General features: G+C 45.9%; 1 protein-coding gene across 7 annotated transcripts in view; it reads left to right on the top strand.

Annotated features, from left to right (window-relative positions):
* Positions 1-15,092, top strand: part of nfixb (nuclear factor I/Xb) — a 437,817-nt gene that overhangs the window by 354,991 nt on the left and 67,734 nt on the right. For 6 of the 7 annotated variants that reach the window (XM_072564242.1, XM_072564240.1, XM_072564241.1 and 3 more), the window contains 2 exons: positions 6,607-6,738; positions 8,406-8,596. In XM_072564242.1, the coding sequence (XP_072420343.1) occupies positions 6,607-6,738; positions 8,406-8,596 (323 nt within the window). The remainder of the gene's footprint in view (positions 1-6,606; positions 6,739-8,405; positions 8,597-15,092) is intronic. The other variant, XM_072564239.1, reaches the window with a different exon arrangement.

The following is a 15,092-nucleotide window of genomic DNA, read 5'->3' as shown; positions in this document are numbered from 1 at the left end:
GGTTCGCTTGATTGATTTCTGGGATGGTTAGGTTACATCACAAGGAGAGGCCAAACTGGCCTGGTCTGTTTGGAAGACTGTGAGGTGATCTTATTGAAACAACAAGATCCTAAGGAGATTTGATAGGGTGGATTCTGAAGGATGTTTCTCCTTGTGGCGATGAGTAGGATTAGGGAGCACTCTTTAAAAATAAGTAGTCTCCCCGTTAACTCAGGAAGCGAGGGAGAATATATTTCCCTCAAGAAATGCTCTTTCCTATAGAGTGGTGGAGGGGTAGGGTGGGGGGGGAGGTCTTTGAATATTTTGGTGGCAGAAATAGATATGCTCTTGAAGGGTTGTAGCAGAGCATGTTCTAGTGACCAATGGCCTATTCTTGCTCCTAATTCCAATGTTCATATATTCGGGGCTCAGTACGAGAAGGGAAAAAAAAACTGATATTCCTGTGAGGTACCAAGGGAGTGCTGCATTGCTGAACAGGCCCTCTGTTAGAAACATGTGAATGTGGGGCTTGATCTGCTCAGTCAGCTGTAAGGGAGTTATCTTGGATGATCTAATAGCTACCCCTCAACTAGGTAAATGGTGATGGAGCAATAATATCACTGTTTAGTACTCAGAACCCTAGGTTAATTATTTGGGCATATGGGTTTAAATCCCACCAGAATAGATGGTGAAATTTGAATTCAATAAAAGTCTAGAATTAAAAGTCTAATGGTAACCAGTGTCATCAAAGCCCATCTGGGTCACTAATGGCTGTTAGCGAAGGAAATCTGCCATCCTAACTTAGTCTGGCTTCCATGTGACTACAGATCCACAGACACTTGGTTGACTCTTAACTACCCTCCAAGATGTCAACAAATGCAATGCCTACATCCCATGAAGCAATAAGAAAAAACTGACATCATATAAACAGGGTATCTGATCATTAGCACTTTGCCATTTGTGGGAGCTTGCTGTGCATGCACAGGCTGCCACATTTCCTGTGCTGCTGTAGCAGTGACTGCATTTGGATAAAGTATTTAGATTAGATTAGATTAGATTACTTACAGTGTGGAAACAGGCCCTTCGGCCCAACAAGTCCACACCAACCTGCCGAAGCGTATACCACCCAAACCCATACTCCTACATTTACCCCTTCACCTAACACTACGGGCAATTTAGCATGGCCAATTCACCTAACCTGCACATTTTTTGGATTGTGGGAGGAAACCGGAGCACCCGGAGGGGTGCCCACGCAGACACGGGGAGAATGTGCAAACTACACACAGAGAGTCGCCTGAGGCAGGAATTGAACCCGGGTCTCTGGCGCTGTGAGGCAGCAGTGCTAACCACTGTGCCACCGTGCCGCCCATATCTCACTGGCTTTCCTGCAGTTGAGAAAAGCAAGTCTTTCTTTGGTCATGGGGAGTAATGAACATGTGTGGGGCACTTCCTATTTCGGATGGTGGCCTTTTGTTGGTCATAGTGTCTACAAGACACTGCCGTGATAGCTCGGGGTCATTCTCTCCCCTACGCCCACCTTCCTGCAGGTAAGGGGCTATTCAGGGGCAATACTGTCCTATTCCCATGCAAACTGAGGAGGCTCTGTTTGCAAGGCACCATAAGGATTGATAGTTCAGCATGTACCATCATGGGCTCTCAGCCTATGGTCCAATGCATGGCCTCTCCCTGAAAGCTACCCAGGGCAGGATGAATGAAACCAGTAAACTCACTCATGGCAGTTTGCAACTTTATAGGCTGGGACTGAGGGCCCCGGTCGGAAATTCTGAGGAGTTCAGACAATTGAAAGTGATATCTCGCCATGAAGCACTTTGGAACATGAGTTGCAGTGTGATTGAATTCAAACTGAATATACCGACTGTCTGGCCAGATAATATTCATTCCTCCAAGGACAGAGAAAAGAACAATAAAAAGATAAATTCCAAATTCCTTACCGCCAGCACAGATTTATATTCTAATAAACTCAGAGATCATGAAATTCTGCTCAGCTTTGTTCCTCATCATTTAAGAATTCCAACCTTGAATTTTAGCATCTGCCAAAATATGAGCATCTGATAATCCTGAAATTCCTCCTTGTAGGAATTGTGACCCATTGACAAGGAGTGAAGGGAGGAATATGCTCCATGCAGTTATTGACCACCCTGTCATCATGTTATAGGGATGGTTTGGCCATGGATCACTGGGTAGATACTCTTGCTTTGGACTCAGAAGGCTATGGGCTCAAGTCTGACTCCAGAATCCAATTTGTGCTTACAGGCCCAGTGCAGCACTGTAGGAATGCAGCATTGTTGGAGGTATTGTCTTTCCTGCAGGACATAACACCAATGTTGTGTCTGTTTGGTCAGGTTGGTGTGAGAGGTCCAATGGCATAATTTCGAAGAGGAACATAGTGTTATTCCTGCCATAGAATGGTTACAGCACAGACAGAGGCCCTTCAGCTCATCGTGTCTGCTTGCTCTCCAAAGGAGCTGTTCATCCAGCACCATTTCCCTGCCTTTTCCCACATAGCTCTGCATGATTTTCAGGTAACAATCCAATTCCCTTTTGAGCACTTTGATATCTCTCCCACATTCAAAGGCAGTGGATTCCAGTTCCTGACCACCCACTACATGACTAGGCAAAAGTGAGGAATGCAGATGCTGGAAATCAGCGTCTAGATTAGAATGGTGCTGGAAAAGCACAGCAGGTCAGGAGCAGGAAAATCGACATTTCGGGCAAAAGCCCTTCATCAGGAAACTCACTACGTGAAGCACTTTCTCCTTTTAGCCTATCGTCAACATCAACCAGCACCATTTTGTCAATACTGTTCACGGGTGAGCTTGCTGTGTGCAAATTGGCTGTCATGATTCTGATAACACAACAGCAATGAAGCTTCAAACATATTTTATTGCCTGTAGTGCCTGAGGCTACAATTTGACCAGACTTCCTTACCTCTTGGACGGTGGGAACTTTAAGTAGGTCCATATGGAAGGGCCATTGCGGCCTTGTTTAATGCCTCCTCCTCCAAGAGGCAGCAGATCCCTCAACACCACGCGGAAGTGGCCACCAGGTTACATTGGCAAGTCTCCACCTGAAAAGCCAGTGAAACCGGTCAATCACAGCGAATCTGTCAGTACAGAAGGAGACCACTCGGCCCATCGTGCCTGCACCAGCTCTTCAAAGGAACATCATTACCTAATGCCGACTTCCTACTTTTGCTCCAAATAAAACATACTTGATCTGACTCATTCTGTGCACTATAAAATCAGGGCTCGGTCATCCATTTGCCTAACATCTCCCAAGTGGGAGACAGAGGAATTTGAACTTGTGGCCCTATGTATCAGGCCAGAGGGCCATCAATGAAGCCAAGGAGAACACTGATAGGTATAGCATTCCCTGCAGGCAGATCTGTGCTTGAGCTGTCCATTGTACCCATGAGCAGTTGGGATCTTCAAGGCTTTTGATGTGCAGGGTGTTGCTTTGCTTTTCTATAAAAGGTGGATTGCTGGGTGCATTCCAGAGGGTGAATTCCAACAACACGTTCTTTCCACTGCTCCATAAACCACACACAGCGATTAAATGTCACTTTTTCCAGATGCAACCAAGATTTCTGTTGCAGCTTCGAGCAATCACTGGCAGATTCGCACTGATGATTCTATTTTCAGTGTAGGATGTTTTATTAACAGTATTCTCCCCAGGTGGCACTTCTGTGTTGCTCCAGATGTACCTGGGGAGAAAGGGAGTGAGCACGAAATAGGAAAGAAAGAATGAGAGGCAGGTAGGGAAAGGCAAAGGTGGTAGAAGGGAGAAAGGTGAGGGATGCTGGGCAAAGCAGGGAAGGGTAGAGCAGGGGAGGCAGGCAAAGAATGAAACTGGGAGATGGGCAAAGTGTAAAACAGGGACAGAAGAATGTTGAACAAAAGCATGGAACCAGGCTGAACCAAAAACAGAAAGTGCAGTCTGAGTTGTATCTGCAGAGATTGAAAGAAAGCAAACATTTCAAGTGCAATGATCTTTCTTTGTTCCTACAGACATTGCTGAGTTTCTTTAGCGTTTTCAGCTTTTACTTTAGTCTCCATCACCCACAGGAGTTTGTCTTTATTCATAGGACCAGGCTGTTTGGCTTTAATATCCCTATTCCTTACACTGACTATGTACAATTTACTTTAGCATAGGGTCTTCATTTAATCTCTGACAAAATGTGGATCTGCTCTATCACTGGGGCCTTACGAACTGCAGATCTGTAACATTGCGTGTCACTGCCCATGCCTCAATTCAGACTCTCGCCCACATCTTCTCTCCTCTGCACTTTACTATTTCAATCCCCAGTCAGTATTCCATATCCCATCCTACACATTCATTCAAAACTCTGGTCTCTGGAGCAGCAATTGCACTAACTCCTATTCTTGCATCGTCCCTGTGCTCACTCACTGATTTTGTCTCTCTAAAGTGACAGGACCGTGACTCTGAGAATGCAACCTTTGGTTTGCAAATCACTCAGCCTCTCTTCCTACACTTTTTGTAACTCCCTTCAGTCTCTGTGCCCACCCTGTGCCCACCCAGATCTCTGCACATCTCCAATTCCAGCCTCTTGCTCATTCCTGATTTTCCTCACTCCACCAGAGGCAGTGGTGGCTCCAAAGTTCCATCCGTAAAAGTAAAGAGAATCTCGCATTTCTGTAGTGCCTTTCACCACCTCAGGATGTTGCAAATAGCTTTGAAGGCAATGTGGTCATTCTTCATGTTGAAGCTCTCAGCCTATTACCCCTTTCTCCATGCACTCCTTGAAACCTACTTCTTACAACAAGCTTCTGCTCACCCTTCCCAGTATCATTTCCTGTGGTGAAGTCACTTCCTGTTCTTTTTCTTGGGGGTAGTGGATGGGGTATAACTCAATGTGTTCAGGAAGTGACTTCACCACAGGAAATGACATCACCACATGAAATGACATCACCAACCCAAAAAACCCCAAACATATAGATAGAAAGCAGGAATTATCAGCAGTGCTTTGCCTGAGGCTCACTGAAGATATTACCTAGTAGGGTGATGAAACATCTGGAAATGAACCTTCCAGCTCAGCATGCAAACCTACATTCAGATCCCAACCTAATCTAGTCCCACCTGCCAGCACCCGGCCCATATCCCTCCAAACCCTTCCGATTCATATACCCATCCAAATGCCTTTTAAATGTTGCAATTGTACCATCCTCCACCACTTCCTCTGGCAGCCCATTCCACACACGCACCACCCTCTGCGTAAAAATGTTGCCCCTTAAGTCTTTTATATACTTTTCCCCTCTCTACCCTAAACCTATGCCCTCTAGTTCTGGACTGCCCCACCCCAGGGAAAAGACCTTGTCTATTTACCCTTTCCATGCCCCTGATGATTTTATAAACCTCAATAAGGTCACCCCTCAGCCTCCGACGCTCCAACGAAAACAGCCCTAGCCTATTCAACCTCTCCTGATACCTCAAATCCTCCAATCCTGGCAACATCCTCGTAAATCTTTTCTGAATCCTTTCAAGTTTCATGACATCTTTCTGATAGGAAGGAGACCAGAATTGCATTCAATATTCCAACAGTGGCCTAACCAATGTCCTGTACAACCGCAACATGACCTCCCAACTCCTGTACTTAATACTCTGACCCATAAAGGAAAATGTACCAAACACCTTCTTCACTATCTTATCTACCTGCAACTCCACCTTCAAGGAGCAATGAACCTGCATTCCAAGGTCTCTTTGTTCAGCAACACTCTCTAGGACCTTACCATTAAGTGTATAAGTCCTGCTAAGATTTGCTTTCCCAAAATGCAGCACCTCGCATTTATCTGAATTAAACTCAGTCTGCCACTCCTCAGTTCATTGGTCCATCTGATCAAGATCCCATTGTAATCCAAGGTAAGCTTCTTCGTTGTCCACTACACCTCCAATTTTGGTGTCATCTGCAAACATACTAACTATACCTCTTAAGCTCACATTCAGGGGTTCAAGATAGACTGGTTGAGGAGAAGGAATAGTCAAGAATTATCATCAGGCTTATTCTTAAGTGTTACACTTACTAATAAACTTCATACTAAATATTTATAGCAAAATGGTCATCTTATACCAGGCTCTGACTGATAGTTACATTAGATAATAACCAATCTGTCTTCTCTGAGTATTCATGTCAAGGTGCTCCGTGTGTCTCTTTCAGAGAATCACACATTACAGAGTTTGTTACACATTGTTCTATCTCTGCCCACTTTGGGGTATTCATACCCAGTGATGTGCAGCTCCATGACATCACTGAAGATTGCTTCAGCATTCTATTACCCTTGTACAACAGATAGAGTTAGGATCCAGATCTTTGAGAGGCTGAATGGTCTCTGGCTGTTTTCATATTCCAGGATGAGGTTGCTGTGAGGTGGCTTTCTGGTTGGAACCTTTGTTAACAGTGTAAATTACTGAGGAGACCAAGCAAAGTCTGTGTCCAATCAGGACGCCATGGGTTCCAGTCTCTGATGTCTATTTGCCCATCTCTGTTGCCTGGGATCTCCCAGTTGGTTGGGCCAAATGGGTGAGTTGGTGACAGGCTGGATTGGCATGTTCAGGGCTTCATGTCTGATGTGTTGATTATTCTATTTCCAGGTATGACATCACCCACTTCCTTAAAGAAGTCAACAAAACATGAGTTTGGCAGTGGAACACCTTCACAAACAGTCTCCTCGCGGATGGCATTCACCCATCACCCATTGCCCGTGATAGCAGGTACCAGACCAGGTGAGGGGAAGCCTTAGGTTAAATCTTCAGGATCACCCTGCAGGCAGTGCAGTATGCCCATTTTAGCTTCTGGACTGTGTTGTGTCTTGAATTGTGACTGTAGTCTCCCCATGCACCGAGATGGGAAAAAGGGAAAGTGCTCAGCTGGCAGCTTGGATGCTCTGTACAACAGCTGGCATCTGCGACTGAACTGTGTCAGGATAAGGGGCACAGCATCCATGTCCTGGCTTGGTGCATTGCTCCGGTGGTCCACAATGAAGGAAAACCCCTTAAATGTGGAAGGGGCTTTAAATAAGAGAAGGTTTGCTCAGCAGAATGTGGCCTTGGGTTGCGAACGTGGGTATTACACTGACCTCACTTGCACAGCAGTGGCAAGATAGTACTTCAGGTCAGACGAGTGAGTAAGGAAACAGGGGGTGGCATTGTCAGTTCCTCCTGAAGCCTGGCTCCCAGTGCCAGCCGCAGAGGCCTGGCAAAATAGCATCAGTCCACCCCTCCTCCTGATTGCCTTGGGAACACCTGAGACAGGAGAGAGAGAGAGAAGAAATGTTTCTAACTCCTTCCGGAGGGTTGAGTTAATGTTGAATGGGAGTCTGAGTGGATTCTGGTGCATTTGCACAAATGGAGTAAACAATCCTGATTATTTAGTCAACTAATGGTGGATGACCTTTGGGATCCTCAGCTTTTCACCAAGTTTCTTGGACTCGCAATTATGTCAGGAGTTTTTTTTTGATATAAATGTCTAGTAACATTAGCATAGCATGGTGCCTCAGTGGTTAGCACTGCTGTCTCACAGTACCAGGGACCTGGTTCAATTCCAGCTTCTGCCTGTGTGGAGTTTACACATTCTCCCCATTTCTCTGTAGGTTTCCTTCCGCAGTACAAATATGTGCGGGTTAGGCAGATTGGACATGCTAAATTGCCTTTTGTGTCTAGGGATATGCAGGCTAGGTAGGTTAGCCATGAGAAACATGGGGTTGCGGGGGTAGGGTGGGGGACTGGGTCTGGGTGCTGTTTTGAGAGTTGGTGCAGACTCAATGGGCTGAACAGCCTCTTTCTGCACTGTAGAGATTCTGTAATTCTATGAGCGTGCATCGGTTTCCTAATGCCTAATTTTTGATTGTGAACTTTTGCAAGGCAATGTCCACCTGAAGCTGTTGCTGCCCTCTTCACTGCTGGGTACTCAGTTGAAGAGTTGTGGCTTCAGAGAAAAAAGCAAGTTTGGCAAATCCTTCTGGGCAGTTTCCTCAACGGAATAAGGTGTACCCGGCGAAGGATAACCTTGAGGCACGCCCTCCCTTCTGTCAAACTAGTCTCCGACTGTTTGCTGAGGAAGTCCACTGCCACCTTTAAGAGCAACATGAGAATGGGTAGCTCTGTTGACAGATGCCCAATGTTTCCATCCAGTTTACATGGGGTACATGAGGTCCACTTGGCAGTTCCTGTGTGCCACTTTGAACTGACTGATTGGGGCAGTTTTGTGGCATGGGTTTGACAGAAAGAGGGAGAAGGTGAGACCACCTCAGTGAGGCCTACAGTTGAATGGGCAAGAGTTATTCATTTTGTTTCATTCTGTGTGCGTTGGCCGCGGATGTTGTTCATGAAATGCTGACTGCCTTGTCTCTGCATCTTTCTCTGCATTTTTTTCCTGTTTTTGAAAAACGCAGGGAGCCCTCGAGCACCGGCCTCCGCTATCCATTTCCCGCCGTCCTCCATCATCCAGCAGCCAAGCCCCTACTTTACCCACCCAACCATCCGCTACCATCACCATGCTAGCCAAGACCCTCTGAAGGAGTTTGTCCAGCTGATCTGCTCCGACAGTTCCAGTCAGGCCACAGGACAGGTGGGGTACCTGAATGTAAGGCTCCAGCTTTTACTCTGCTGCTTCCTATTGTTCTGTTTCCGATTCGAGAAAAAACATGCTTCTAGACATTAGTGGTCGAGCCATCAAACGTAATCGCTTGTTTCCTCCTCTGGCACTTAAAGTGTGAGTCCCCCACCCCTGCCTCAGCCCTTCACTCAGACCTTTTTGACTTAGTTTGGCATTTGGCACATTTGTCATTAGCACCTCCCCCTTTCCCAGGCTTGTGTTGTGGACTCCAGCCAGTGTGTAGCACTGAGCTACACCAGACCATGGATTGGGTGGAGTGAGATTAACCAGCTAATGCTCCAATTGGGCACAGCCATCTCCCATTGGCCTACCACCCATGCCACATTGACACTTGGGCAGCCAACTCCTGACCCCATTTGGAAGACCAGTGGAGCCATCCATATTGGGGTTATGGATGGCCCCACTGGCCCGAGCCTCACCTGGTTCCCCGGATTTTCTCCACACAATGGGAAGCACCGTCTTTGCTCACTCCCTGTCCAGATTACCATGTGGGCAGTGGGCATTCAGGGGAAAGTGAGGACTGCAGATGCTGGAGACCAGAGTTGAAAAGTGTGGTGCTGGAAAAACGCAGCAGGCCAGGCAGCATCCGAGGAGCAGGAGAATCGACGTTTCAGGTATAAGCCTGAAGAAGGGCTTATGCCCGAAACGTCAATTCTCCTGGTCCTCAGATGCTGCCTGGCCTGCTGCGTTTTTCCAGCACCACACTTTTCAACAGTGGGCATTCAGGTAAGGTAAGAGGGGTTGGGCCAGAGTGTCAACACAAGTCTGCACCTTTGGGCACCACAGTGAACAAAGACCAAACCTAATTGCAGCCCCTTCATTGGACTGTCCTGCTTCTCTCCCAATCCTAAAAAAAGGCCATTGAAAATTTCCCATCACCTGATGCCAAGTCTTGACCCAAGTGAACATGCAAACTGGGAGTAGGAGGAGACCATTCAGCCCCTCAAACCTACTGTGCCATTTAATAAGATCATGACTGATCTGGTTGTAACCTTCAAATCACATTCCTGCCTAGCCCTGATAATCTTTCACACCCCTCACTATCTACCTCAGCCTTGAAAATATTCAAGGACTCTACTTCCACCATGTTTTCAGAAAAACTCACAACCCTCTGAGAGTATAATTTTGCTTCATTTCTGTCTCAAATGGGTATGCTTATTTTTAAACAGTACCCCTTGTTCTTATTTCTCCCATCAGAGGGAACATCACCTCCACATCTGTCAAAGGTCCCTCAGTCATATATGTTTCAATCAAATTGCTTCTTAATCTTCTAAATTTAAGTGGGTATAAACCTAGTTTGCCCAACCTTTCCTCATCAGACAACCCATTTCTTCTCGGTATTAGACAGATAAACCTCCTCTCATGTGGAAATACCTGAATCTCATTTCCAGTGGAGTGATTGATCCATATGAGTGGGATGGGATCTGAAAGTGCAGTGGTAGTGTCTCTACCTGTGAGCCAGGAGTCCACATCTCATCCGCTCCAGAGGTGTGTACTAACATCTCTGATCAGGTTTATTCGGAAAATAACCTGCACCATGAAAGAAATATTGTAGCTGCACTCAATGCAACAGAATTGGGAAATGTTTCTGCTTCCTTGGCAACCACAGAAAGAGGAAGTCACTCTTATGTGGTGCAGAACCTGTAACTCCAAAGGTGGAGTAATATCAAGAGCAATTGTCTCCACAACCTAGAGTTTACACAATAGGAGGAGACAGGTCTGGCCCCAGAGGAAGGCTGGGCAGACAATATACAAAGATGCTCCATTCTTTGATGCTGATGCTAGCTGCCTCACCAGCCTCATTACTGACCAGGACTTGATCCATTGCAGATTTGGTCAGGTCACTTCTGCCTTCATTATGTTGACTCATTAACTCAGCGTTCTCATCCTTTGAGTCCGAGCCTTACACTGTACCGATAGAGATGTCAACTTTCTCTCTCTCTCTCTCTCTCTCACACCCTATTCACCAGTGTTCCTGAGTGCCATCTACTGCAGGTAAGCTGGCCGACCCGCATACTTACACCCACCCTTGTCCCCTTCTTCTGTGAGCACACTCGCTCTTTGCTGGGAGCACCATAATGCTAGCCTTCTGGGGCTCAGTTTTCCAGAAACATCAATATATAACACCCATGTGTCAGTTACCCAGCTCCCTGATCAAGATGCAGAGCACACTGGGGCTGGCATCGCAAATGGACTAGGACTACTGGGTTGGCATGTTTTATTCACTGGGTACCATGATTAGTCACTACTGCATGAAACCCTTAATATCAGCACACCTCCAGCAATAGAGAAAGTGAACTATTTGAGTACATCATCAAAAGGACTCAGAAAGGGAGACTCACTCTTTAAAGCTGGCTTATTTGCTTAAGTTCTGTGTGGAAAGATCTTTATGCACTGCCCTTTTAAGATATTTGCTATTGCTGCCTTTTACGCAAATGATACTAATAATTTCTTTACTTCCTGTTAGCAAAGAGCAAATTTGTTAGGAATGTCTTGTTTGTATTTTCTGCTGCGATGTTCTCAGTATTCTTCTCTCCTCGTGTCTGGAAGACCTCAGCCGTCTTGTTATGATCTGGGTTATCCTTTGGCCATTCTTATAACCTTGGGCGGCACGGTGGCACAGTGGTTAGCGCTGCTGCCTCATATCGCCAGAGACCCGGGTTCAATTCCTGCCTCAGGCGACTGACTGTGTGGAGTTTGCACGTTCTCCCCGTGTCTGTGTGGGTTTCCTCCAGGTGCTCCGGTTTCCTCCCACAGTCCAGAGATGTGCAGGTCAGGTGAATTGGCCATGCTAAATTGCCCGTAGTGTTAGGTAAGGGGTAAATGTAGGGGTATGGGTGGGTTGCGCTTCGGCGGGGCGGTGTGGACTTGTTGGGCCGAAGGGCCTGTTTCCACACTGTAAGTAATCTAATCTAATCTAACCTAGGCAGGGGATCATGGGCAATTTATCTTGGAAAGCAGCTTTCCCTGTAATAGCTCCTCCCTATGCATTTCCAGAATTCCAGCAATAGAGAAAGTGAACTATTTGAGGATTAATGGTCCCCATAGTAACCCGAATGGAATGTTCTACCATGTCCTGGTTGGGCTAGGGATTAGATCCCAGCTCTTCCTATGCCAGAGGCTCAATGGTGCTCATTAATTAAGAGGGTTTGAAATGACTTGCATCAATATGCAGCCATTGCAGTGCAGATGGTAGCATCTCTAACCTCTCAGCTAGGAGACCCAGGTTCAAGTCCCACCTGCTCCTGAAGTGTATTACAGAGTGATCCACAAGGAGGATACTGAGGGGGGAGAGAGAGAGGGACAATGTGAGTTGGAGTTGAAGGATTTGGAAAAAAAGTTAGCTTTAATATTCAGTGGGTAATAGAGAAGGCAAGTGGAATGTTGTCCTTTATTTCAAAGGATATAGAGTAAAGAAATAAAAATGTCCTGTAAAACTATACAAGGCACACCTGGAATACTGTTACAGTGTTGTGCTTCTTATCTAAGTAAAGATATCCTGCCATTGGAGGCAGTCCAAAGAAGGTTACTTTGTATGGAGGGACTGTCTCATGAGGAGAGGTTGAGTAGGCTGGGCCTGTAATCATTGGAGTTTACAAGAATGAGAGGTGACCTTATTGAAATATACAAGATTTTTTGAGGACTTGACAGGGTAGATGTGGAGGGTTTGTTTCTACTTGTGGGAGAGTCTAGGACCCGAGGGCATCGTCTCAGAGTAAAAAGTTATCCATCTAAGACAGAAACGAGGAGGAATTTCATCTCTCAGATGATAGAGAATCCTTGGAATTCTTTATTACAGGGGGCCGTAGCTGGGTCAAAATGTGATACTAACATCAACCGATTTTTTATTCAGTAAGGAAATAAAGGATTATGGGGAAAAGGGAGGAAAGTGGAGTTGAGGATTATCAGTTCAGATGCTATTTCATTGAATGGCGGGGCAGACTTGATGGGCCACATGACCTATGTCAGTTCCAATGACGTCTGGTCTAAGGGGGACTGTGTTTGAAAGCAGTGAGAGGAAGACAGAATCGGCTTGAATGGCACACAGGGGAGTAGTGAGGAGCCAAGACACCTGGTGTAAGGGGAATGGGAGGCCACATGCAGAGTTGGTTGAAGGAAGCAGGAAGGGTCAATACCATGGAAGGCTCATGAATGCTGCAGGCTGGGCATAGTGAGGGATGCAAGAGGTGAGGGCATCTGGAGCTGCAGGCCATGACTTTGTGGATGAGTTCTGGTCCCCAGTGAACAAACGTGGCAGACTCGAAACCTCGAGATAACTGCAGCATCATCTCCTAACAGGAAATGCATTGGCAAGAAACTCCCGAATATAATTAGTTCAGTGCAGTCACAGTGAGAGTAGAATGTTGTCAGGTTGACTAAGTGCAACAGCTAATACTGAAGGCTCCTGCTAGACGCACAGATATTTTTCCCAAGACACTCCATTTTGGCGAGAAATTTCTATAAACTTCAGATTAAAATAGTTAATTGTTGTTCTATGTGCCCTGTAATTATCCATTCAGCGATTCAGCACAACCAAGAATTAGCAGTCTAAAGAAAAATCGCTAATAGCAAACACATGCATTTAGGAGACCCAGTTTGTAGGTGGCAGGTACGTTAACTGCCGATGATTATGTTCCCTTTCCCAGACTGAAAGGGGCTCTCACTCACTTGACTGCACTGATACTTGTGCTCCACGAGCTCAGTCTATGCTGGTGGCATGGCGGTTCGACTGCTGGCTGAGATGATGAGAGTATGTCACAGTTCTACATGTCCTCTCAGTTTCTGTGGCCCCCAAGTTAGCTCATCTCAACCCTGACCGGCCCTCGGACCATATTAGGGAGGTCTGAAGATTCGGAAAGACCTCCCCGCTCCTGCCCCAGCAATTCCTAATGAATCAGGCTATTCCTTGGAAAGGAGTCTAGCACAGAAGAGATGATACATTAATACCTATGCTCGTGTTTATCATCACAGTAACAGTGAGGATGAACCCAGAATCCACCAACAGCATTCAATGTTCCTGCTCACAGAACCTGATAAAAAACGCAAGAAATAGGAGTAAGAGTAAACCATTCCGCCCATTGACCATGCTCTGCATTTCAAAATGATCATTGTGAATCTTGAGGTCCAACTCCAGTTTCCTGCCTGCTCCCTGTATCCCTCAGTTCGCCAAAAGGCCAAAAATTGGACTATTGTAGCCTGACATCTATTTGACAATGGAACATCCACAGCCCTCTGTGGTAGAGGATTCCAAATATTCATTACCCTTTTCTGAGTGAAGACATTTCTCCTCATCTCAACTAAACTCCATAGAAATATCAGCTTACTTAGTCTTTTATTGTAAGACAACCCTCTCAATTCAGGCACCAAGCGTTCTATCATCTCCAATGCAAATCGATCCTTCCTTTAGTTTGGGGACAAAAGCTGCACACAGTATTCCAGATGTGGTCTCGGCAAAGTCCTGTACAACTGTAATACAATCATTACTCCTGTACTCTGATCTCCTTGCAATGAAGACCAATGGGCCATTTGTCTTGGGGCAGGCTTGATGAATGGTGGGCTCAAGCAAAGATTAGGGATTCAATCCCTTGACTACCCCCCCCACCCTTCCAATCCATTACCAACCTTCAACCTCCCCTTGGATGAATCACTGAAGAGAGCAAAACAAAACAAAGCACCTTGGAGAACCTACGCCACTCCAGTTCCATTGTCTCCTGGTCAGCATTGAGTGTTAATGAGACTCATCAATGACAAATGCAATATTCTAGCTGTGCCCACAGCCCTAGGTTTTCTGAGGAACCTGGTGGACCACAAAGGAACATAGAAACAGCAATAGGCCATTCAGCCCCTTGGGCCTGTTCTACCATTCAACGAGATCATGGCTGATTTGTGACCTAACTTCATACACCTGTCTTTTGCCCATATCCCTTCATACCTTTGCTTAACAAAGATTTATCTATCTCAGATTTAAAATTAATAGCTAACCTAGCATCCAGCACTGTTTGTGGAAGAGAATTCTAAACATCTACCACCCTTTGTGTGTAGAAATACTTCATAACATCTCTCCTGAATGGTCTGGCCCTAACTCTCAGACTATGCCCTCCTAATTCTAAAATCCCCAACAAGGGGAAATAGTTTATCTTAACTATCCTGTCTTTTCCCATTAATATCTTGAAGACTTTGATTCGATCTACCCTAAAACTATTTGGTGGCTCCATCTTCACCACTCTCTGGGGAAGAGAATTCCAAAGACCCATGACCCGCTGAGAGGAAAAAAGTTCCATCTGCGCCTCCATCTTAAATGGGTGATGCTTTATTTTCATACTCTGACCCCTCGATTTTGTCTCTCCCTTGAGGAGAAAATGCACCTTCAGTATCCATCCTATTAAGTTGTCTCAGGATCTTATCTGTTCCAGAGAGCTTGGCTAATTGGAACAAGAACATTGGGAATTTTCATTTTATTCAC

Source organism: Chiloscyllium punctatum, chromosome 46 (assembly GCF_047496795.1).
Source record: "Chiloscyllium punctatum isolate Juve2018m chromosome 46, sChiPun1.3, whole genome shotgun sequence".
In the NCBI taxonomy this organism is placed as follows: Eukaryota; Metazoa; Chordata; class Chondrichthyes; order Orectolobiformes; family Hemiscylliidae; genus Chiloscyllium; species Chiloscyllium punctatum.
This window is presented reverse-complemented; position numbering and strand designations above follow the sequence as displayed.